The sequence below is a fragment of the Equus caballus genome, chromosome 3, assembly GCF_041296265.1.
Source record: "Equus caballus isolate H_3958 breed thoroughbred chromosome 3, TB-T2T, whole genome shotgun sequence".
Taxonomy (NCBI): Eukaryota; Metazoa; Chordata; class Mammalia; order Perissodactyla; family Equidae; genus Equus; species Equus caballus.
The window spans coordinates 84,081,881-84,106,600 of NC_091686.1; the positions used below are offsets into that span (position 1 = coordinate 84,081,881).

At 51.2% G+C, this 24,720-nt stretch overlaps 1 protein-coding gene across 5 annotated transcripts in view; it reads right to left on the reverse strand.

The window, feature by feature from the left end:
• The window catches only part of PDGFRA (platelet derived growth factor receptor alpha), a 44,256-nt gene extending 29,258 nt beyond the window's left edge, over positions 1-14,998 (reverse strand). Inside the window, exons 1-5 of one of the 5 annotated variants that reach the window (XM_005608767.4) lie at positions 14,701-14,915; positions 13,536-13,774; positions 4,791-4,851; positions 2,746-3,063; positions 167-427 (exon numbers count right to left, since the gene is read on the reverse strand). In XM_005608767.4, the coding sequence (XP_005608824.2) occupies positions 167-427; positions 2,746-3,063; positions 4,791-4,839 (628 nt within the window). In that variant the 5' untranslated portion in view covers positions 4,840-4,851; positions 13,536-13,774; positions 14,701-14,915. Of the gene's footprint in view, positions 1-166; positions 428-2,745; positions 3,064-4,790; positions 4,852-10,951; positions 11,084-11,862; positions 12,074-13,535; positions 13,800-14,700 lie in introns of those variants that run through there. The other 4 variants (XM_070262463.1, XM_001492277.6, XM_005608768.4 and 1 more) reach the window with 4 other exon arrangements.
• Positions 14,999-24,720: the final 9,722 nt, after the last annotated feature.

Here is a 24,720-nt window from a genome sequence, read left to right on the forward strand (position 1 = left end):
TGCCACAGAGGGCAGCCCAACAGTGCATGGTACAGGTGGGGTCTGGAATCCCCAAAGGTTCAGGGTCTCCATCACCAGGGACTACGATTAAAAAAAAAATCCTACCTGCATCTGATTACTTTGCTTGTAACTCTTATTTAAAGAAGGAGGGAAAGGGTGCAAGTACCTTTTAAAGCATAAACATTAAATGGGATGGTCCGAAACTTCTTCCCTTTGACGGTGGCCTCGCAGATGTAGGGCCCGACGCTGAAGGTTCCGTTAAAGCCCTGTCTGCTGTCGTAGGAGGCGAGTACCACCCCGTCACTGCTGAGTAAGGTCACTGGAGTCTCAGGATCAGTCGTGCGACAAGGGATGATGGCAGAATCATCATCCTCCACGATGACTAAATAGTCTGTCATTCCTAGAGGTACGAAGGCCACATCAGGGTCTGTGGTTTAAAAGAGAAAGAAAAACATATGAGGCATTAATTTCACCTCTACGAATATATGCAGAAAAATTAGCCCACTGTCACTGATCACATTAGGTATGAATTTTACCTTCACACATGTATCCAGCGGCATCACCCCACTGACATTAGTCATTATCACAGCTGGAAGGTAATTTAAAGTATGAACAATACCAAATTGCCTGCACCCTAATAAAAAATACTGATGATAAATATAAATATTAGCCAGGAACTGAAATCAACATTTAAACAACTATTAAAAACAAAAAATGGCCAATAAAATAAGCAACTCTGTTCAAAAAGAGAGAAAAATTCATAATGTTTAAATTATGAAATACTTCTTTCTAAAATTCCTATGGCCTATAGTCAGTGTTATTGAAAAGTAGTACAGAAACCTAGCTACTGAAAAATAATCTCTCAAGTAATAAATAAAATTTATAATTTTCTGAGAATTTCCTTTTCAAAAGAAAACCAGCTCCTTAAGCTACTCTGGTAAGAAATACTGACAGTCTTAAGCGTCAGTTTCAGAAAGGGCCCCTCCCTCTCCATTCTTGCAAATAGAAAGACGGACTGTGTGACAACACTGCAGGGCCTGCTCGGATGGTGTCTGTGCTGGGGGGAGGGAGGAACAAGAATTTTCCGACAATCTTCGGAGGATCCAAACTCCAAGACTCATGCACCTCAACAAACCCACGTTCCTACCATTCTCTTCACAGCAGGGGGACATTGATGTGTGAATGAAGTTGAGGTGACATTCTAAATATCTACCCTTTTGAAAAAAAATTCTTTATTCTTAGGAAGAAAGGTTCATCTAGATCAGTGTCATGAAAGCAAGGAGGGTCTAGCAAGACGAGGACCCAATGAGAAGAGCTTGAAAAGAAAAGGCGGAGAGGCAGGAAGACCCACTTCAGAAATCCCCTTCCTCCATCTCTGCCAAGACAACAAGCATGGAGACAGTTGTGAATGGTTTGTATATGTTTATTTGTTTTAAACCAAGTCCTCTAGCTGTAGCTCGCTTTAATTCATCTATCCACATACTAAAATTGTCATTACTTGAATTTGTGTTTCAAGTTCCAAATTCTTGAACTCTGTTAGCAAAGCTTCCAGCAAATAAAGCTGCGAGTTCATTTCAGGTTAAAATAGAGAGTCTGAAATCCATAACACATCAGCCAGGGCTTCCTTCAAAATGCAAGTCTTCCCCACCACCATGCACTGTCTATGCAATGTTTAAATAACATCATGGGCCTTCTTTTAACAACTGTCCCTGGTAGAAGCCAATATATACAGATACAGATAGAGATACAGGTACAGAGACAGAGACAGATCATTACAAAAGAGCACACAGGGAATGTGAGGTGGGCGGTAGACCATATGCATCCCAAGGTGAGGACTACGCCTAGTCAGCCAGGGTGGCTGCTATGAGAAACACCACACATCCCTCCAACTCCAGGGGCGGCTCTGAAATCCATCGCAACCCAAGGCCACGCCCTCCAGGGATGCTTCCAGCCACTGACAGTGGGGAACGGGGGCTCCTTAGGCTGGATGATTCCCAGACCTTCTTTACACAGAGCTCTAGGCCTCATCTGCCAGCTCTCCTTCCCGCTCTCCTTCACTCATGATCATACATACCACGCATTCAGATGGGTCTCCCAGCCTCTGCTGGGTCCCTCCCGTTTTCTCTCCTAAGCCTCTCCCCTAATAAAACCCTTGCACGTCTAACCCCATCTTACTCCTATCTTGGCATCTGCTTCCCAGAAGAAAGGAGACAACATCATTAGTATGGGACTTCCCCCAACTTTTAATTAAAACAAAACAAAAAAATCCCTTCCAATTCATCAGGAGTAAATATATGTCTTATCGAACTCTGAAAAACAGCATGGTTATTTAGAAGCCATTATAATGAACTATAAGCAACTCCAAGAGAGGGCCTACCTAATAAATTTTTATGTCCCCACCACTTAGCAGTGCCTGACACACAGTAAATGCACAGGAAGTATTTGTTGAACTTGACTGAACTGAACAGAAATTAGCGCATTTCAGATTTTTTGCACAATGCCAATAAAAGACATGCCATAATAAAAATGATTTTCAAAACTTAATACAGTCCCAAAATGTTGATACTGAATTTCTTGATAATGACAATATAAATGATCTGGAATTAATTTTGTGTCTTCTGCTGAATTTTTCAGATTTTTCTCCAATAAGTATTTATTATTTTTATATCTTTAAAAAACTTTAACACAGTTAACAGCAGAGACAGGACAACAAGGAGCTTGGTCCAGGGGATGTCGCCAGCTCACCTGGCACATAGATGTAAATGCGCCTGCCTTCGATCTCGCTTTCTTCTGTCTGCGTGTGGTTGTAATAGCAAGTGTACAATCCCGTGTGGGCTGCTGAGGCACTGACCACTTCCAGCACCGTCACAAAAAGGCCACTGTTGTTTTCCTCATTTCTGATTTCCACGTTAGGGTTCTCTTCTTCAGACATGGGGTACTGCCAGCTCACTTCGCTCTCCCCAAAGCATCTCAGAGAAAAGGATGAGTTCAGCTGCACAACCTTTTCATCTTCATTTGGGAGGATGGAGGGTAATGAAAGCTGGCAGAAGCTTAGGCTGGGCCCTGTAAAAGGAAACACACTCTGAATAGGATGCCGCCAGAAGGGACGGGCTCACCCAGAGAACTGAGGGAAGCGACAGCAGCAGCTTATACGAACAATGGCCATTTCTACGCAAAAATCCGTTAGCCTGGAAGCCCATGAAAGGCCCCCCATTATAACAGCCACCGCATCTGCTGAGGGCAGCAAAGGCTCCAGAGGCCTCAACAGCACCCCCCGCCCAAGCCCCCGAGAGCCACCCCTCCAAACGTTCAAATGGATGGAGGGCGTTTAATTCCAATTCCAGATTTTAGACTCTTATGGGTGACCATAAAATATCCCAAGACAGCATAAGCTCAAGTCCACATGGCTTCTTTACTGTCCACATTCCCTCCAGAGATCTCCCTCAGCTAGAAATGGGCTGAGAACAGGGGCAGAGAGGCAGACCGAACAAAGCACAAAGCAGATTTGTGCTCAGGAATTACACATCTTCCCTTTCTTACGACGCCCTGGCATGCCTTCTCTCTAATGACTTCCAGAAACCCAAGCTGCACGCTGTGGATTTTCATTCAAAAGTAAGAATAACTAAAACCCTAGAGTGGAAACCTGAAAGTTCATCTTAGAACCGAAAATTGCAGTGTGGCTTCCCCTGCCTGTAAAACCGACAGAACAGATATCGGGACTTCATTAATTATTCATTTACGGTTTCTAATCTCCCCCGGAGCCCAATGTGGGAATCCCACCCGACTTCAGCGTGTGCCCACTGTGCTTCCTGCAGCGTGTTAAGATACAAGTTGTGAGCGCATCTGGGCCACGATCATCTTGTAGATGGGGTATATTTAGCGGGGTTTAGAACTACTAAATCACTGACCTCGCTCAATTCTACCGTAGCCATGTGGATAAGACCTGCAGACACTAACAGGCTTAAGTTAACTCCTCAGACTAGAAAAACATTGGTTTCATGGTAACGTCTGCAATGCCCAGTAAGTAGCTCAACAAATGGCCCCAGTGGCCTCCGCCTGGTAGAAGAGAGAGAGTAATATTCCCCCAGGAGTCAAACATTCTACCAGTCAGATTCCAAGGGAACAGGTGGCTCTCAGATTTTTCAGCAATTTAAGCATCTTCCATTTAAGACAGGTATGACAAGACAGGTATGAGTTCCTAGAAAAGAATTCTCCATGATTTATTTCCTTTGGACATTCTTGAATTTCTCTGACCCACCTCTACTGGAAACCCAAGTCCTAGACAGCGGAAGAGGGTAGTGGGTGAATTTAGACTATTATTTCGAACAACATTCCAACGCCAGGATTATGTATCTACTAAAACTGCCACTGGAAAGCATTCTTTTTTTTTTTTTTTCTTTTTCTCCCCAAAGCCCCCCCGGTACATGGTTGTATATTCTTCTCTGTGGGTCCTTCCAGTTGTGGCATGGGGAGGGCCGCCTCAGCATGGCTTGATGAGCTGTGCCATGTCCGCACCCAGGATCTGAACCAGCGAAACACTGGGCCGCCGCAGCGGAGCGCACGGACTTAACTACTTGGCCATGGGGCTGGCCCCTAGAAAGCATTCTTTTTGAAATGGAATTAGTGCAAAGGGAACTGAAGGATTGTGGTCACTTTAGATAATAGCCTATAATTGTCTACTTCTCTTCACTCTTTTGGATGGTATATGCAGTATATGCCCCCCGAACACAGAACTTAGAGGATCAGGCTTCCCCCAGGACAACAAGTTCAGACAGGACTGGGACCCATACCTGTGAGGAGCCAGCCTAAGACCAGGAGTGCCCGATGGCAAGTCCCCATAGTTCTGGAAAACTGCAAAAGTCAAAAGTCAAAAAGAAACAGTGTTAGCCAGTAAAACACCTGGGAGCCTAGTCCTCTGTGTGCTTGCACTATGGGAATGTTGATAGCATCACTGTAGTCCAAAACATACAGGTTTAACAAACACATGGACAAAGAAAACAGTTCAGTGGTTACCAGGGGAGGGGGAGTGGGGCATGGGCACAGGAGGCGAAGGGAGCACCTATGCGGTGAGAGACAAGAAATAATGTACAAGTGAAATTTCACATTGATGTAAACTATTATGAACTCAATTTAAAAAAAAATCTTTAGCTATGAACTTCAAAAAAAAAAAAAAAATCCTAGTTTAAGATTCATAGTTAAAACAGTAAGATGCCTAAGAAGAAAGAATCAGATGCCCTGAATAGCCCCCCAGATCATGACAGGAGCCATCTGAAGCTGAAACCCTTTTTGATTGCATGCAGCTTGCAAATTCCAAAGTCTCACTTTATTGTCCTGGAATGTGTCCAAGAGTACAGAAGGATTGTTCCTTTTAAACCATTTAAATTAAGAATGTGAAAAACAAATAAACATATGTATTTACTCAACTTCCAAACTTGAGCTGTTTTTGCTCAAAATGTGTTGTCATTTGCTTCGCGTCTTGCTACAGAAAGTACATGAAGGTCACATCTTCTACAACCTTTGGAAAAGATGCTTGGCTACAACAAATATCTTTTTTTTTTGGTGAGGAAGATTGGCCCTGAGCTAACATCTGTTGCCAATCCTCCTCTTTTTGCTTACAGAAGACTGTTGCTGAGCTAACAGCCATGCCAAGCTTCCTCTATTTTATGTGGGATGCCACCACAGCTTGAATTGAGAGCAGTGCTAGGTCCACTCTCGGGATCTGAACCTACAAACCCTGGGCTGCCGAAGTATGCGAACTCAACCACTACACCACCAGGCTGGCACCATGCAACAAACATCTAAAGTTTTTGCAAGTCCCACTGATAAAGGTCACTTAAAGGATGTCACTCTGTGGTCCGTAGGCCCATCCCAGGCTCAGGCCTGGACTCCCAGCCACCTTCTCCTAGGACCTGCTGCATTCACAATCTGGTTAATCGAGGCCAAGGCCGGAAAGCCCAGGGCACAGGCATGGAAGGAAGAGCGGTAGAGAAAGTGAAGAAGGGAGAGGACAGGGGAGAGGAAAGTGTGACTCCATTCCTGAGTTTCCAAAGGGAGACCACAGGCTCCCATTCGATGGCAGACTGATGACTCGTTTTCACGTTAGGGTTAAAGGTACCTGCAGAAACCACGTTCTCAACTCTGATTTCCTGCAACAAAACCTGGGGAATGGAAGAGAAGGGGAGAGAGAGATCGAAACTGAATGTCCATAAGACACAAACAGGGAACGCAGTGGGCAAGAAGAAAGGAAGGAAGGATAAGGAAAATTAAAGGAGGGAAAAATTAAAGAGGGGCCCAGGTTGCCCTGTGGAAAAACCACTGAAGAGCCATTCTGGTCGGCCCTCTGCAAAGGCCCACTGAGGTCACTGATAAACTCATCTTACCGAAGTCAAGGAAAAGGAACTGTAAAGCGGCTTATGGGTGTTGGGGCCGCCCAGCACCCAAGTTTTAATTGAAGAGGCCCCATTGAGGGGCCCAGGCAGGGGCACAAGCTTTAAGATAACCCATAAAAAATCACGTAAGCATTGGCCTGGACGTACTGGATCCCTGAGTTGTTCAAAGGCCCAACTCATGCAATGGAATGAGTTCGTGAGACTTAATTTGTTCCCTCTCTGACTTTGGAAACTAAGTTGTGTGTACATGATCCTTGAGTAAACTGTCGAAAAAACAAAACAAAAAGGGAGGAATTTAATGTGTGCCTGTGTTTAGCCCTCATTTTTTTCCCTTTTTTTTTTTGGTTGGAGAGGATCCAGTAGATAACAGCCCACTAGTTCCTGGTGGAGCCTGATCACGTAATGTCGCTTTCAGGTGGCAAGGCGCCCTGCTTGCAGAAATCAGCTTTCTGCTTCAATGAATTCTACCAGGAAAACGGAGGAGGAAGAAAGGCAGAGTGTAAGATGGAATGCTGGTAACCAGGCAGGGGGTGGGTTGGACAGGACACAATGATAATTCTGTTTTCTCCAAGACAGGAATGAGAAACCAATATTTACTAAGCCAAAGTTTTCACATGTATGCCATGTTTATTAATAATAAAACTGTGACATATTTGATTTTAAGAAATGCCAGTTGAGGCTCAGAGAGGTTTAGCAAATGACCCAAATTCACACAGCTGGTGGTTAAGCCAGGATTCTAACCCGAAGCCTGTGTGAGGCAAAAGCCATTGCTCTCTCCAATCCACCATATGGTCTCTCTCAAGAGAAGGTCAGTGTTTCAGCCTTGTGTGTGTGCTCCCCTGTCCCCCCCCACCCCCACCCCGCCAAACTATTTCCTAATGCAAATTGGGGCCCTGTTTTCCTTCTCTGCTCAGCATAGTGAGAGGAGCACAATTGCAGTGCTGTGAACGCAAATGTATTTTGCACAATGCTGGCTGGCTGGCTGGCGGCTTCTGCAGATCCTGGCATGTGCCCGGGATGCAGGGTGTCCCCACCGCTGCGGTGACGGGCACAGCAGGCCCCAGAGCCAGGCTGGCCAGGCTGATTTACCACAATTAGCAGTAAGGGCCTGTGTGTTTGTACATATAAATATCAGCCTCCCACCGATAATCCACTTAGCGAACTTCAAAGGAACCCTCCAGAGCCAGCTCGATGGCTGGGGTTTTATCACATTTATATCCCTTATTTCTTCAGCAGGGTTTGCCAACACAACGTCTCTAAAGCGTTCCCAAGCTCGAGAGAGGGGCTCGCTGCTCTTACAGGGCCGGCTCTGAGGTGTTTTCTGCCCTGGTTGGGCCCCACCAGATTTCCTTCTGTGCATCCAGATATGGTGGACCCGCTGCCAGCAAGGATTATTTACTGACATCCAAAGTGGGCAATGAAAACAGGGCCTCAGAGCGAGCGATAATGGTGCGAATACTGAGAATCAGCATGTGTTTGCTCAAGATTTCAAACTCCCTTCTCTGATAAGAGTGGTTCCCTGGCTAGGAATCCAGGCGTATTTGTGAAGTTCCACGTCATTACTCATCTGTAACTCTGACAATTTACTGGTGAATAATTGCAGTGTTGCCCTATAGGGAGGTGATGGAAAACAATGGGAGAGAAGAGAAGCTTCCCTGCCGACTGGCCCTGTAGAGAGACTCTTAGGAGTCCGTCTTGCTATTTCCCAGCTCTTTTCTCCTCTAGGAGTAAAAGCTCATCGTTAATCAGGAACCCCAATCCTGGAGCTTATCCAAAAGTCAGATGTGCAAATATAAGTCACTGAGGTTACAACTTCAGAGACACACGGCACTTCATGAGTCAGCAAGAACAAACCACTTTGCACGGAGGAACGATGGACTTCATCCAAAGCTTTCTAAAAAAAAATCATCATTTCTCTCATGCCAATCTGTGTTGGACTTCCTCTATAATCACAACTCAGAAAGCATTGCCACAAGTCAGAGACACAAAGGGGGAAGAGATCTCTGCCACGTCCACCCTCAGGCAAGTGACTTGTGGTTCTGTCCCCCATTCTCTTGTCCTTCTCTCAAAAGATATGATGAACATGGCATCGGACTGGGCTCTGATCTCATATCTGACAAGTCCACCTCTCTGAACCTCAGTCTCTTCTTCTGTAAATCAGGACCAATAACGCCTGACGTCCTGGCCTGCCTTACCGCAATGTTGTAAAGACTACATTACATAGCTTCATGGCAAGTGCTTCAGAAACTGCAGCTATTGGTTTTCATACAGACTCTTTTTTCTGCAGCCTCCTAAGATGTTTTAGATGAGAGGGACCTCAGAGTGGCTACTTCAATTTCTACCTACTGAGAAAGTCAGGCCCCAGAGGCCATTCGACTTGCTCTGCATCACTTGCACAGTGGAGAAGCAGATCTGAACTCGGATTCTGTGACGGCCTGGTGTAGCTATCAGGACTACTTTAAGTTGAACCACAAGATACAGTCACATAAACAGAGAAACAAATCTGTTTGCAGCCACTAACAGGTTGCCATCTCTGTCCCTGCAAACAGAAGTGAAGAGCCATTAATCGTGACTCTATCATCGAAGACAACATGCTAGACAGTAAACAGAGAGCAAGCGACACGAGAGCAATTTCCAGATGTAAGAGCACAACATTCTTCGCATGAACCCAGAGAGCCAGCTCCCCGATCACCAACCGCACAATGCATCCTGCTGCACAGCCACTGAATATTGAATTTCACCCCACCCTGGCATGATTAAAGGCCACACGAGACTCTCTCACAGTCCCAAAGCCACTGATGACTCCAGGATTCAGATTTCCGAGGGTCAGTTAATTTCAGCTCTCCTAAGTTAATTCTAACTGTGAAAATTACATATCCTGTTTTTTTCCCTGTGACAAATGTTCTCCTCAGTCTCGTAACTTCAGCCCAGGGGATCCAAATGCTGGTCTACACTGGTGGCAACTTCACCGAGGCTGTGTTTACCAGGATCTGCACCCCACCAGAGCCTGTTCTGTTATTTTGAGCTCCCTGAGCTCCATTAGACATTCCAGTGATGGGTGGGGGCTGGAGTATTTTTACACGGGAGCATTTTATGGGACAATCTGAGCTCATAAACCCTTCTGCTCTCCCCGCACCAGATATTTAACCATGGGAGACTAAAGTGACACTTCTTTTAATTGTCACCAAACTGGTGTGGCTCCTAATGGGACAACCTTAGGTGCAGCAGCTTTTAGTAGACTTGAGTTCCAGATCACCAAGCCCCTGACACTGGGACTTCAGTCATAAAGGGAAATGCAAGTACCCTCAGAAATAATCGGATGTGGTGGATCAGCGCTTTGCTCATTACATAAATGCAAAGGATTAACAACTAACGCGAAAGACTACACGAAAGTCCACAAAAATAAATGATTCTCGCAGCTTCATAGGAAAAGAACACCAGTCAACATCTGTCACTTGGTCCTAGCTGGCGAAAAACCGCATCTTCCTGACGCCACGACCCATTCCCCGCAGAGGGTCGTTGCAGTTCTCAGGTATGACCAGCAGATGGCAGTGTTGGCCCGAGGACCTGGGACCCAGAGTTTGCGGGGACGCAACGCCGCAGAAGTTCTGTGCTAAAAATTTATGTCCCAAATCTTAACTTCCAATCTCTTCCTTTCTTGGATTGTACTTTTAGGCTTCGTGGTGACCTCAGTTCAAAGCCCGCAGAATGGAAGCAGGAATAGGGAAACTGCTGCCGAAAATGCTTAACTCTCTCTCCGCGGGGCCCCAGGAGAATTCGGCGAGGGACAGACACCATCGCCATCACCATCACCATCTTCTCTGGGAGCGGATCCGCTGGGGCAGCGGGGCCTCGGGAGCCAGGAAAGCGACGCTGCCATTCCAGGCCGCAGAAGGTCAGCAGGAAAAGCCGCTCAAGAGGAGGCTGGGGGGGCTCAGGGTTCTGCCCCTCTCGGAGCTTCCGCCCACTCGGAGGAGGGAGACCACCTGGGCCGCGACGGGTGGGGGCCGCGACGCCGCTGCCCGGCCGCGCTGCCCAATCTGTTCGCACACCATTGTCACCCCTCGTAAACCCGCCCGGCGGGGGCCGCGACGGCTGCGCAGCCCGAGAACCGCGGGCTGATTGGAAACGACTGTTCCCGTTGCACAATAAGGCAGGGTCGTAAACAAACAAACAGCAAGAGGCCGCCTGCGCCGCAGGAGAACGTGCGAGGGGCTTGGAAACAAAAGTCGGCCACTCCTCCTCCGACAGCGCCCGGGACCCTCCAACCTCCGCCTCCTCCGCTTCTCCCACATCTAATGGTTATGACACCCCCTCTCTCATCCCCAAACCCGGGGACCTCCGCCCCCCTCTCGCCCACCCAGCGCCCCTTGGGCCCACACAGTGCCTGCGAGGCGTCTATTCGAGGTCTCCCGAAGAGGGGAAGGTGACCCAGGTGAGTGGCTCTGAGCCCCCGGGTCTCTGCGCTGCGCTCCTCAGCGGCGCCGACCGCCCGAGGCTGCCGGAGAGGGGACCGCGCCCCGGGAGCCCGCTAGAGGGCGCGGCCGCCCCGCGCATCTTACCCGGCTCGCTCGCTGGCTCGCCCGCCTGCCGCTCAGCCTCCGGGTCCCCGACAGCGCAGCCGGGACCGCCGCTCGCCCACCTCCGCCGGGGAGGTTCCGCGCTGCCCCGTTCGGCCTCCTGCCCCGCCACACCCCCACGAACACGGCGCGGGCCGCTCCCCCTCCCGCCGCCTCCACGCCCCCGGCGGCTCGGTCCCCTCCGCGGTGGTGGCGACGACCGCCCGTTCCGGGGTTCACGCGCCCCTGCCCGCCGCGGTCCTGGCCTCAGAGCTGCAGCGGCCGCTGCGCCCCAGGCGCGACGCTCGGCGTTTGTATTGTTTTCAGCTGAGACCTGAGAGGGGCCGGGCAGGGTGGAGGGAGAGGGGCCGGGGGGGTTTAGGGTTACAGTCGCGCGCCAGCGCCTCCTATGGGCCCGAAAGCGACACAGCCGCGGGCAGCTGCTAGCGGAGAAGGCCGGGGCGAGCCGAGACGGCGCCCCTTCGGCTTTAAGAACCCCGCATCCCCGGTGCCCCCCGCTTGCCCGACGCTCGCCTCTGCCGTGGCTGCCCAGCGCCCACTAGCGCCTGCCTGCGCCCTTCGCCCCCCTTTCACGGGGAAGCGGAAAACTGCGGCAGGCAGGGAAGGAAGCGCCCCAAGTCCGAGGTCCTCTTTATCCCCTCCAATCTACATTTCCAACTGATCCCTGGCTCACTGTTCAGTTTAAAACAAAAGGAAATGCCGCCGAGCCACTTCAGCAAAAGACAAGCACCGGCAGAGCCCGGACTAGGGCGCGGTGGGGAAAAGCAATTTGCCCCGACCCTACATCCCACGCGGGGGGCGCGCCCTCAAGACCTCCCCCAACTCTAGCCCCGACGGCTGATGCTGCGCGCGGACCCCGCGAGGCTGGACGCGAGGGACGCCGAGAGCCGCACCTTTAGGTCACCGAGCAGGCTTTTAGCTTTTCCCCCAGAATTGCCACTTTTCCATCAGCAACATGTAACCCCGTCGCAGCTCCCCGGAGGCCAGAGGGAGTCCCACCCGCTGGGATCTGCAGGAAGACGCTGGCCACCACGTCCCCAGAACGCGTCTCGGCGCTGCGCGCCGCCCACGGCCGGTCCCCAGGAGGCACAAAACGGGCCCGCCTCGGCGCCAGACGCGTTTGCAGCTGGAAAGCCCGGCCCGATGCCCCTCCCCCTACACCCCTCCCAGCCCGCGCCCCGGGAGGAAAGTGGACCTGGGGCCAGGAGCCGGGGCTCTGCTTCGGGTCCCTCTTGGTCTGTCTAAAGTCTGGTGCAAGGGCCGAGGGTCAGCTACGGGCTCCCTCCCGGTGCCTCCCCCCACCTCCTCTTTCTGCCTTCCCCTTCGCTCTCGGGACTCCAATCCTGGAGCCCAGCTACACTTGAGTCAAACCAAAAGCAAGACTGTGCAAGCAGGGACTGACCAGGGCATCGTCAAAGCGAGGCTTGTCGGGCCCTCGCTTGTCGGGGAGCGGAGGAAGGGCCCCCTGTGTCGTGAGGATTGTGGAAAGAAGGAAGCCGAGGGTGAAGGAAAAGAGGAAAGGGACGCAAAACAGGGTCCGGGCGGGTCAGACGGGGTTTGGAGGAGTGTGGTGGACGTAAAAACCCGAGCCAGCGCGGCAGCGGATGGGGTGCGCACGCCGGGGACGCCCCTTCCTCCCCTCCAGCCGCCCGGGGGTCTCGCTGGGCTCTGAGTTGTTAGTCTGATGAGCTGCGCGGCTGACTGTCGTGCCCCGTTTGCCCTGGATGGCTCTCTCTGCTCTAAAAGACTGTCTGGTTCTGGTCGGCAGCGACAGAGGCGAAGCGAGTCGGTCCAAAATGTTGAGCAATTCGGCTGCGGAGCCAAAAAGCCATTTCCCACACTGCCCAGCCCCGGGCTTTTCCAGGCAGCTCGGCTGGCGCGGGGCAGTCGGCACCTGGTAAGGGCCATCCACACCACCTCTCCAGCCCAGGTTTGCCTCTCACCCTCGGAGGAGTGAGTGGCAAGTCCTTCCAGGCATTCTTTCTGCACATCCTGAGGTCTTAGCCAGGGCTGGAGCAAAGTGCAGGACCGGCGCTCTGGTTGCGGGAGACACCGACAGCGGACGGACAGACAGCCCAGCAATTCCTTCCCAGCAGAGACGCGAGGCCAGGCCACTGGCAGCTCCGCACACCTGGCCAGGCGGCCGGGGCTCCTGGCCCCCTCGGGCAGCCGCACTCGGGTCGGGCCACACTCCCTCTCGCTTAGAGCTGGCCGCGACCCTTTCCGAACAGAACCGCTGATCCCAGTAGTTTCCGAGCCAAGAGGACGCCGCCCGCTCCCCTGGCGCTGCCGGGAGAAGTTAATCTCACGTGTAAAAGCCGATTTCCATGGGGATAGACGGCGGAGGAAGGAGGGGCGCGAGGAGACGGCTAGGGAGCGGGCAGGGAGGCCGACACAGGGAGTGGAATAGAGAAAGGGGGCACTGGAGAGGATGAAGCAGGCAGGGCGAGCGCAGGCGGCGAGTGCCACGCATCCCCGCGCGGAAAGGGGCACGCGAGGCGGGTCCAGGGCTCGGGTGCCTGGAGGGAGGAAGTGTGGGAGGTTCTCTCCCACCTTGCTTTCTCACCTGGGAACCAAGTTTCTCCGTTTCGAGTCGTCCTTAACTTCCCCTAGAAGTTCAGCACTTTTCTGGCGACCTTCCTTCCTTCCTTCCTGCGGCCGGGACTGGGCAGTAGCAGAGCCCCGGGGCTTTGCAGAAACGATTTCACCGAGGAAGGGGGCGCTCCGAGACGGGTGGGGGTGGGGACCACAGCGCACAATGAGGGCCCCTTGGAGCGCAGTTCGAAATTCCTCAAATCCCAGTTGCTGGAATGCGAGGCGACGATGACTTCTTTACTCGAGGCCAAATGTGTTTGTCATTACTCCAGACCGCCTGCCTGCCCGCCCGCCCGCGCCGCCGTCGCCCCCGCGCTGGGGCGCGCAACCCGAGCGCACTGCGGGGCCGGCGTCCGCTCTCCCTCGCACTTCCCTGATCCCACAAACCACTAGGGAGCTCCCCAAGTCCGCGCCGCGTCTGCTTATCTTGCAGCCGCCACGGTTGTGCTGCGTCTGGCCCCAGCTCGCACCCGGCGCAGCGCCGTCCAGTAATTACGCGCCCTCGGCCGGCGCCATGTGCACCCGGCGGGCACCCAAGGTCCAGCCGTCTCCAGCCGAGCCTTTCACGCCTCCTCTCCCCGCAACCCCCTCCGCGCCCCACTCGATGCTCCTCTCTCCCCACCTCCCCCGGTCCTCCAGCCGCGCTCCACACCACCGGCTGCAGCGCTGTCCCGCCAAACCGCGGGCGAGGAATGAAAATACTCATTAAAAACCTGTCGCCTTCCAGGACCCACTGCCAAGAAGAGGGCAAACACCTCTGCCCCCACTCCCAGCATTACTTGGTGCTGGTCCCAGTATACACGAATACCACCCCCAACCCTAAAAGAAACCTCAAAAATGTAAGCCTGAACAATTTCTTTGGGAGGCCATAGAGTTGTTAGAAAAACACTGCTTTTAAAAATAGGTCTGGAAAATGTGTTTTTTTAAAATCCCTAGACTTTCGAACTCTATGGTTATCTTCCCTCCAAGTGAAGTTTATTCAAAATAAATTACTCTCTAGACACACTGCTAGAATTCAATTCCAATTTTTTTTTTCTCATCGCCCAAAGTTTGAGTGAAGTTACTTCACTTCCAGCCCAGAGGGCCTGATCAGGGACTTGTCTTAGAAGCAAAAATCATTTTTTCTCCTCCCTTACCTTCTCCTTCTCTGTCAATTCGCAATGAAAATCCTACATATGGAGTAAAAAGTGTGTCCACGGCCTCCAGTCCTCTCCTGGAGTCCCCTCCTCTGTTTCTCTCCCTCTAGCTCCAACTGTAATGGGCTCAAAAACCGCTTTTTGTAATTGATTCAATGTTATAGTCCATCCTTCTAAAACTAATCATTTGCTCTAAGTAAATAGCTGTCAGGAAATGAAGCCCCCCCCTCCCTTGGCCTCTTCAAAATAAAAGTTTCCCTCGAACTCTGTGCGCTCTGAATCTCCCAGCCTCCAGATTGCGCCTTCGCTTTTTGCTCTTACGCAATCAGGGGGTCCAGCCCCAACCCCCAGACTTCGACAACAACTGGGGGGCGGGGAGAAGCAGACCAGATGGGGTGGGGGTGGTGGAAGGGGGCGGTGTTGATGCTCTGCCGGGAAAGAGGTTGGGGAAACTACAAGCTGCCCATCATTTCCAGAATGAGTTTGCCTCTTGATATGGAGGATATTTTCCTACGCTGCTATATTGCTATGTATTCTCTTCGAAAGGAAAAAAAAAAAGAACACGTAAAATTGCAGTTAATGCCCAGAGAGAATATAAATGTGGAATTGAAAAGTGTCCCTTCTGTAGAAATTCCTAGCCCAACTAGAAGTGGGGCCTTCGGGAGAGGTCTCCAAGCGGTGGTGTCGTTTTGAACCTGGGTTTTTTTAGGGAAAAGTGCCGTGTAGTTTCTAATCCTTTAATGGGATTAGGCAAACTGTTGAGTCCAATATGAAGATGATGGGGGGTTTTGTTTTGTAAAGGTTTTGAAAGAGGGTAAAAGAATTGAGGGTCTGCGTAAGTTTGGGACATCCTCCGACAGAACGACCTTTACTCCCTTGGAGCCACTTATCTTGTTGTGCCTTTGTTTTCGGGGTTATCTGGGCGAGGTTGCCCTGGCTTCTGTCACGCACACAAAAAGGCTCAGGCTCGGGCGTTTGGGGAATCGTCTACCGCAAGCCTGACACCTCCGCGTTCAGGGGGAGGGTGCACGCTGACCCTCCCCGCGCTCCCTCGCGCTGCGTGGGTCAGACCCTGCCACCGCCCTGGGGTTGAGAGCGGAACCCCAAACCCTGTGTCCCAGGCGCCGGGCCACAGACAGCGCCGGGAGAGAGCGATCCTGGTCACGAAGGAAAGGGGGCGCTGATGCTCCAGGAACGAGACCTGGGCGGAGTGGGGCTTCTGAGCGAGGGCGGGGGAGGGGAGCGCGTTCACCTTCCCCGCCTTCTCCAATTTTGAATTCTCTTGTTGGATGGAGGGGGCCATCCTCTATCCCTACCCCCACCCCCCACACTCTCAGAATGGCCAGGGCGGCCAGGTCGAGACTTGAACGTCGGACAGCCTTCACCTTCTCCGTCATCCGGAGGGTGGACACGGGATAGCCGGCAGGGGAGCGTCACAGAGAAGTCTCCGAGGGATGCTGTCCTTAACTGGGACGGACTCCTGGGGTGTCAGGCTCGGGAAGACGCCTGGGGCTGGGCCAGGGGCCCCATTCCCCCAGCCCTTCTGCGCGCCGCTTCTCGTGCATCTTCAGTTCGGGCGACTGCACTGCTCACTATTACTTCCACATGTTCCTTCAGGAAATCATGGAAGGCAAATATATGAACAGCCCCTTGTTCGGAATGCTAACAGGATACCGTAATGTTTGTAGATAATGAACGGGGACTAAAGACCCCCCCCAAAAAATCAGAATGCGGAATAATAGGAAAAAGCGGATGGGGCTTTCATGCTGTTAATAAAGACAAGTGAGACCTAAGTTTTTATACCAAGTACCCAAGAGGGTAGGAGGCGAGGCAGGGAGCCTACCCAGGAAGACCTGCTTTCCTGCCGGGAAAAGGCCAGCCGGGTCGCGCTGGGATCTCCCGAACGCAAGGCCCCAGCGCACCCCGCCCACAAATGGTAACTTCACAGTTCATTTCAGAGACACTTAAAGGGGCCCGAAGAGCTGGCTGGGCGGGGGTGTCTTCGAGCCCTAACTCCTCGCGAGTTTAAAGCAGAGGGAATGGATGAGCCAGGGAGCACCCAGTTGTCCTTCTGGTAGTAATTACCTGCCTAATTTGAATGATGCCTTTGTTATGATCATTAACAAACATTTGCTAAAGGTTTCCATGTGTGACATTCCAGAAGGTTTAAAGGCCTGGGGAGCTGACTCCCGGGAAAGCGCACCGGTGGGGGGTGGCGTAGGGAAGCAAATGGTTGGGGAAGATTTCTCCGAGTCTGGGCAGAGCAAAGATGGAGAGAGGTCAACATCTTCCTCCCGTGCAAAAGCAAAATAAATCCAGTGGTCAGGAGCAACCTCGGGGCTGGAGGCCCTAGAAAAGAGGCGGTTCGTTCCTGAAAACGAGTCCTGCCCCCCGCCGCCCCCACCCACCCGCCCCTCCCACTGCTCATAGGCGGGTTTGAATCGTGCTGTCCGCCCTCCTCCGCTGGTCCCCGGCTTCCAGAGCGGTCGGGTCTGCGCGCATCAGTCAGCCCGGGCGTCGGGGGGAGGTGGGCCGGGCCGAGCCGCGCTCTTCCCGTGTTGTTCTAAGATCCTTCCAGATTGCTCCCCCGACGCCCGGGGTCCTGGGTGGTCCCGGAGCAGCAGCGGGCGAGAAGCGCCGCCTGGTCTTTTCTCGTCTTCCTCGGCTCCTGCCCGGGGCACTGCGGGGGACCAGGCTGCCCTGTGCGCCCCGAGGAGCGACCTTTGCCGGCCTGGGCAGCTGTGCGAGCATCCCAGTCTGCACTCGGGTTTTGAGTTTTTCAGCCTCTTATGTTTTTCCTTGAGGGATCGTCACGGGGTTAAGAATGAGAGTTTTCTCCCCAAACCGGGAGTCTGGGCGGCTGCAACCCTCTGGGAAGGAAGTCCAACTCCGGAATGGGGTTGGGCCGGGCCGTTTGGGGAAAGCGGCGGTTCTGGCGTGGCCTCGCGCGTCTAGGCCCGCAGGAGACATAAAATTGGGTGCAAGGGTATAAAGGGATGTGTAGAGCCAGCCATCCAAAAGAGGGCCCCGCAAATTTGTTACAACCGAATCAAAACGGTCTGAAACAAACAAACAAACAAAGTCTGCCCCTGCCCCGCCGCGCGGCCTGGCTCCTTGGGCTGCCTCCTTGGCCCCCACTCCTCCGTAACCGCTTCTGCCGCTCCGGGCGTCACACCTTCGGCTTCGGTGGGCGTTCCCGCTGAGTTGGCTTTTTGTTTCTTCTCTACTCCTCCCCTGCTCTCCAGCACCACCCCCCAATTCTACTTTCCTCGGAGAATTCAGAAGGTTTTTTGCTTTAGAAGACTTATGGTTGTAGCAGTTATCAAAGCCGTTAGTTGTGAAAATCACATGTAAACAAACTTGCGAGAAGTTGATGGGGTGGGGGCGCATTTCTAGCTTCCTGATTTGAAAATGAAGGGCCTTTTGGTGGTCTGCAAAAGAAAACGGCGCTACTGCCCTTTCCCCCACCCCCTTCAGTTCCTGACCGCGCCTGCAGGAGCCCCCTCCCTGCACCCCGCGAAGGGACCTTCGTGGGGAAGGCTCGGAGGACGCTTGTGGATGTGGCGCACAGACCTGGGGTCCCCGTGCGGAGACTGGCGAGGACTCCGCCCTTGCCTCGGGTCTGCCCCAGCTGAGGTTTGGAAGAGGCTCGAGCCTCTTCGCACGCTCAGGATGCAAAGAGGCCCAAGTCTTGGAAAAGGAGGAGAAAACCTTCTCCAGAAGGGTCCATCCGGACCCGCGTGGGTACCTTAGGGTGACAGTTCTCTCTCCAGGACTCCTGGAACACCTCCTCTTCCTCCCTGTTGCTGGATGAATCTAAGGGTGCTGCGTCTACTCTGGGTTCTTTGAGGCTCTCTCTCCAGAGATGCGTCTCCAGAGAGAAGTGGAAAGTAGTCCCCTGTGACTGGTGACCAGCTGCACCCGCTCCAAGGGTTTCTAACCCCGCAGACTGCTCACTGACCTGACAGAGGACCAGAGATTGTGAGCCCTGTTTCGTGGCCCAGCCCAGCCCGGGTGGGCCTCCACCTCTCAGAGCTGGCAAAGATGTGGTCCAGGTGGACCTCCTCAGGGTCTGGATTTTTTGATGCCCTTTTCCAACAAAGGGGGGGAGAGAGAGAAAGAGAGAGAGAGAGCAAGACTGCACTGCTTCCTCGGTCTGGGGGTATTTCTGTGCCTCCTACTCCCCTCCTTCTCTTTAGGCCTTAGCTTTTAGTTACTTTTAATTTGAAAACCCATGTGAGGGGAGGGGGAGGGAATGTGAGATTGGAGGTCTGCTCTCTATTAGGGGCCTCAGCCATCCCGCTTTCCAACACACAGCTGTGGCTTGGGAGGGGAGGGAGGGCTTGCTCTGTTTAGGTCAGCCTGACTGAAGAAAGGGCCTTGTCCTCTGGAAGTCCCAGGAGTACAGCAGGGCCCTGTGATGTCAAAAAAAAAGAGAAAGAAAGAAAAGCTTCCAGCAGAAAGGTGTTGTGGAGTGGAAAGCCAGCGGAAGCTGGGTTCCACAATTACGTTAACTACAGCACGTAAGCCTGAATATGAGCCACATTATTTAATCAGGATATCATCTTATGTAATCCCCGAGACAACGCTGTGGGTTGTGCGTGATTACTCCCATTTAACAGATGAGCAAACCAAGTCAGAGGCGTTAAGCAATTTGCCTACAGCACTGCCTGGGTCTGCCTGACCATGTCCTGGTTCCAGTTACTGTGTGACCTCGTCAAGACAGGCCCTGTCTCTGAGCCTCAGTTTCCTCATCTGTACAAATGTCTACATTATGTCCCTGGATCGTGAAGATTAAATGAGATTATGTATATGAAGCCCAGGAAGGAGCTGAATAAATGTTCACTTTCTCTTCCTTCTTCAGGCTTTTCCACAGGCACAATCACTGTCACACTCATCCCCAGCTCCCTTGAATTGGCCTCAAGAGCTGCGTGAAGGCCAGTCTAGTTTTCTCTTTCATATTGTCAATTAACGGTGCATGGGGTGCATCTTGGTTCCCAGCTATTACCCTCAATGTCTCAGGCCCTCCCAAAAAATGAACCCCAGGCAGGAAGGATCGGAGAAAGCAATGGAAATCAGAAGACAGGTCTGGCATCACTACCCAGGGGGGCTGTAAGGAAGCCAGGAAGGAGGGCCTCAGCCTCGGAGAACCTAGGGCGAAGACCAGCGAGGGAACCCTGCGAGTGTCTCACTGGGGTTGTGCACCAGACGCCCTGACTTCGAGAGGATGCCCTTGGTAGGGCAAGGTGTCCCATACATCTCACACACAGCCACCTTCCTCCACACAGACTTGCCCCCAACCTTGGTTTTGGAAGAGTTTCTGCCTCCATTTTTTAATTCATCAAAAACTTAGGGCAGGGGCCAGAGTTTCTCCTCAGCTTTGGAGAGTTGATTCATTGATTCTAGAAACATTCGTGGAGCATCTGCCTTGAGTCTGGCTCAGTACTAGGTATTAGGGAACAGTAGTAGGCAGAATGGATGTGGTCCTTGACTTCAAGGAACTTGCCAGAAGACTCTTGCTCTCAGCTAACCACCAGGGTTTCCCCCATTGCAGTCTCACTGCTGAGTACTGAGGGAGCACCCGTCCAGACTGCACTCATTTCTTCATGAGACTGTGATGAAGATCGCTGGAGAAGGCAGACCAGGCAAAGTCTTGAATCGTGGGCCACAGGACCTCCCCCAACCCTCCGAAATGTGCACAACTGGGACCTCCAGGCTGGGCAGGAAGGAGCTTGTCTTGATCCAGTTCCAGACAATAAATACTTACTGAGCCTCACACGCCCAAGACTCTGTGCCAAGTGCCAAGCATGCAGTGCTGCCTGCACAGGGTTTATAGATTGGTTGAGCGAACGATCAATCAATCATAAAGTTTCCTATAGTGCTATCAGCAAATGTTAGAGGTACAGAGTGATGACAGAGCACAGCGGAGGAGCCTAACCCCAACCTGGGGATCAGAGAGGACCTCTCAGAGGGAAGGGACATCTCTGCAAACCTAAGAGGAATAAGAATCTAGTTGGGGAAAAATCTCACGAGCATGGGCTTGGAGGTGAGAGAGAGCACGAGGTCATCAGAAGAAGTGAAAAAAGTCTGAAATGGCTGGGACCTGGAAAGGTCCAGATGGGCAGAAGCAAGAAGGAGGCCAGATCATGGAGGTCTTGCAGGCCATGTAAGGGTCTGGACTGAATTCTGTGGAAAGACTAATATTGGTTTAAGGAGGGGCAGGAGTAGAGCAGAGTTGAATTCTAGGCAAGATCAGTCTGGATGGTTCCAGGAGGCAGGGAGCTACTGCTGTAATCTAGCAAGAGAGGATGCTTCCCTGGCCCCGGGCTGATGGGAGGGGGTTTGGAGAAAGCGAGAGAATCAGAGAGAAGGAAGTAGACTGCACAGCACTTCTGATTGACTGTGAGCTGTGAGGGAGAGTAGGGTCCGTGGCTTGGGCCCTAGCTGATGCCATTTAGTCAGTTGAGAAACAATAGGAATAGATTTGGGAAAGAAATTGATGAGCACAGTCTTAAACATGATACATTTGGAAAAGCTCAGGAAGAGGAGGATTAAAATGAGGAGAAAATCCAGAACAGAATCTTGGGTAACTCCAGCATTTCCTGCGGGCAGAGAAGATGCTGAGAAAGAAGAGCCAGGAGCTTTATCTCCTACATATTCAGCTATTGTCTCTGAATCCACACAATGGGAGTTGGTTGAATTTAAAGAGCTGTCTACACTTAACATCTAAATTCAGCAGTATAAATTGTGGCCAGACATATCTGATGACTTTATGAGTCTTTATGAGTGATTATGAACGTTCTATGAAAACATGAGAACTTAATTATTATATGATTATCTGATTATATTATAATACTAGATTATTTTTTCCCTTATTCATACTCTCGAATATGCATTTGTATCCACATTTGGATTTCAGATCACCCAGGGACCCAAGCAGGGGTGAAGCCACATCCTGGTCTCAAGGATACTCAGTACTAGCTCTCTATCCCCGCTCCCAGCCCTCACCATGCCCTAGAGAGACTGAGGCAGGGCTCACATTCAGGGACAATATGTATGATTCCAGTGACAAAGATTGCATACTGTCCTCCAGTAATCCTTCTACCTTCCTTCTCTGTAATTGAGCCTCTGATTTTTTTGCTTCCTAGGACAAAATCTTCCTTTCATAGTCTTTCTTGCAGCTAGATGTGGTCATGAAGGAAAGTTCTGGCCAATGGGATGTAAGCGGAAGTTGTGGGTCCAATTACCAAGAAGTGTCCTTAATAGTAAAGGGCACATCCTTCTCAATCTTTTTGCTGGATGGAAAGCAGATGTATGACTGGAGCTTCAGCAGCCATCTGAGACTGTGAGGTAACCTTGAAAATGAAAACCATGCACGATGGTGCAAAAAAACGGAAGATTCCTGACCCGTGAAGCTCCAAACAAATGCTGATAAACTACTTACTATCTTCTTGAAAATGTAGGAGAAATAAAACTCTATCTCCTTAAGCCTCTTATTTTGAATTTTTCTGTTACTTACAGCCAAGCTTGATTCTAACTCATAAAGTCAAAAAGAGTTTGCTCGTTCTAACTACAAACACAACCACCCTCGCTCACAAATGAAAACTGTCTGGGGACAGCAGGGCTGAAAACACATACACAGCTGTGTGACATCCCCATTAAGCCTACCGAGACTGGATGTCTCTCTACTGACGTGCTCACATTTACGATGTTCCTGTGGGATTCTGAGTGTGTGTGTGTGTTTTACAACCCTCGATTCAGACATGCTGCTCGTTCGACTTAATTTGTCTTTGGATAGTCTGTGACACAAAAGGAAATCTGAAGGAGAGAAAAGAAAGTGCACATTAGTTCTCTTTTCCATATCCTTCCTCCTGGTCTCATATTTTCTTTCTTCATTATGTTCTTGTTCTTACCCTTCATTATATTTATCGTCCACACACTTCTGGCCTTCTCTCTTTGCTGTTACCAGATCCTCAACGTATTTACCTTCCTGTTTAATTTTTAATGCTTAAAAAAGAAAATTTAAAAACCTTCAGAAAGGTAAACTTCACAGCCACATTTTAAAGTAATAAAACCATCCAGCTGATAAACCATCCACGGAGTTTAGGCCAACTTCCCCCCAGCCCTTGGCCGGAAAATGCAGCCCCACGAGGCGAGGAGATGATGATTCCTGATTGAGTCAGGAACTTCACGAGAGAACTCTGAGTTTCTCCTCCCTCAGCTCTAATGCAGCTACAGATGTGCGTTGGTATCTGGGTGCTAATCTTAACTCTCCAACCCAGCTATCACTGGGTCTGTAATCGTACAATTCTTCTGCTCATAATTTGAATGAAGGGGTCCCTCATAGCTCTAAAATGAGTCAAAAGCAACTTCCCTCTGTGGCCTGCCCCCTCAGCATCTACCCCACAGGGTGTGTCAGGCAGTCGACAATGTTTATTCAGCACCCATTGCCAGGCTGTGTGCTAGACTCTGGGAAGCTGTGGTGGAGAAACAAACAAGACCACTGCACTAGGGGGCTTAGCTGCTGGTGGGGGAGACAGACGGAAAACAAACCCAGATTAAATGGCTGGGGTGACAAGTGCTCTGCTGTCATCTGGTGCTGTGAGAGGCTGTCCTGGGAAGCCAGAGCTGGTCCAGGGCCTTGAGGAATCTTCCTAGAGGAGGTGATACTTAAAGCTGTGTACAATTCTGAGGAAAGTAGCTATATTCTGCTATTATTTTTAAGTCATTCAGAAAGTTAGGTCCCACAAGAAGTGCATGTCTTGGGTAGTTGCAAAGATAGCAAAATGCACTCTCCTGTTTCTGGAAATGACAGTTTTTAGTGCCCGAAAGTAACTGTAATTTTCTGATACTGAATCACGAAATGATGGAACACACTCAACTGAGGAACTGTCCTTGTTCAAAAGGGACAATTCAGGTCCCCTGGGATTGGCTATCATGAAATTTGAATGTAACCAAAACTCCCAACATCCCCAAATCTAGTTCTTCTGTCATCCTGGGGGGTGGAGTCGTCTTGAGGAGATAAGAGGAACATGTGCTGTCATCCAGTGTCCTGAGCTAATGTTTCACAGGCTGACAATGACAGAGTAACTGCTTTTGATTAAGGCGCATTTTCAATTGTCCGCAGGGTGCATACAGCCTATTAGAGTTTGCACTACAAAATAAGGAACCCAAGGCTCTTCAAGGATACCACAAGATGTTCCAAGTTCCTTTTCGTGTGTGCATTTGGTTAATTATTTTATTTCTCCCTAAGTGTATTTATGAAATTACTTCACTGAGTGGTGGATGTCTAAATGATTAATGCCGGTTCCTCCTTGGAGAAAACCTGACCTGTCTGGTGAGTTGCATCTCTGCCCCGCTGTGATTTTAAACCACTAGAGGGCGCGAGAGGCCAGCTCAGAACCCAAGTCCACCGTGGGCGAGTCCACAATTAGCGCCTGAAACGAAGCCAAGTGTTCCCAAATGTTCTGGAGAGGAACCAGGTCAGGGCCCCTCCCTTCCCTAAGACTCCCCAGCCACCCCTAGAAACTGGTTCAGTTCCAGTCCAGCTCTCAACAAGCCTCAGGTTCCACTTGAAGCTCTGTGTCTGGAGTCATCCTTAGAACGCTAAGGTTTGTGTGTCAGTGCGATGGGGAGTGGAGGAGGGCGCAGGATGCAATTAAAACTACAGCCGGTTTCCAGCCTCAATCAACTGTCAGGCTGTGTGCTGGGTAGACAGGTAATTTCAACATAAAAAGGTCAGTGATAACATAGAGGTACAAATATAAAGCCATGAAAGCACAGAATTGGGGTGCTTTACCAAACCTCAGAGGTTGGGAAAGGCTTCCAGGGGCAGTGTCTAGACTAAGACTTGAAAAGTGAGTAGAAATAACCAGGGGAGAAAGGTGGGAGATGAGTTCGTGGCAGAGGGACCGGCTGGAGCCAAGGCATCCAGGCCGGAGTGGGGAGGGAGGCCATGCGCTCCATCAGGGCCTGGGACCGGCTGCCCTGCTTTGCAGGAACCTCTAGAGCAGATTTGAA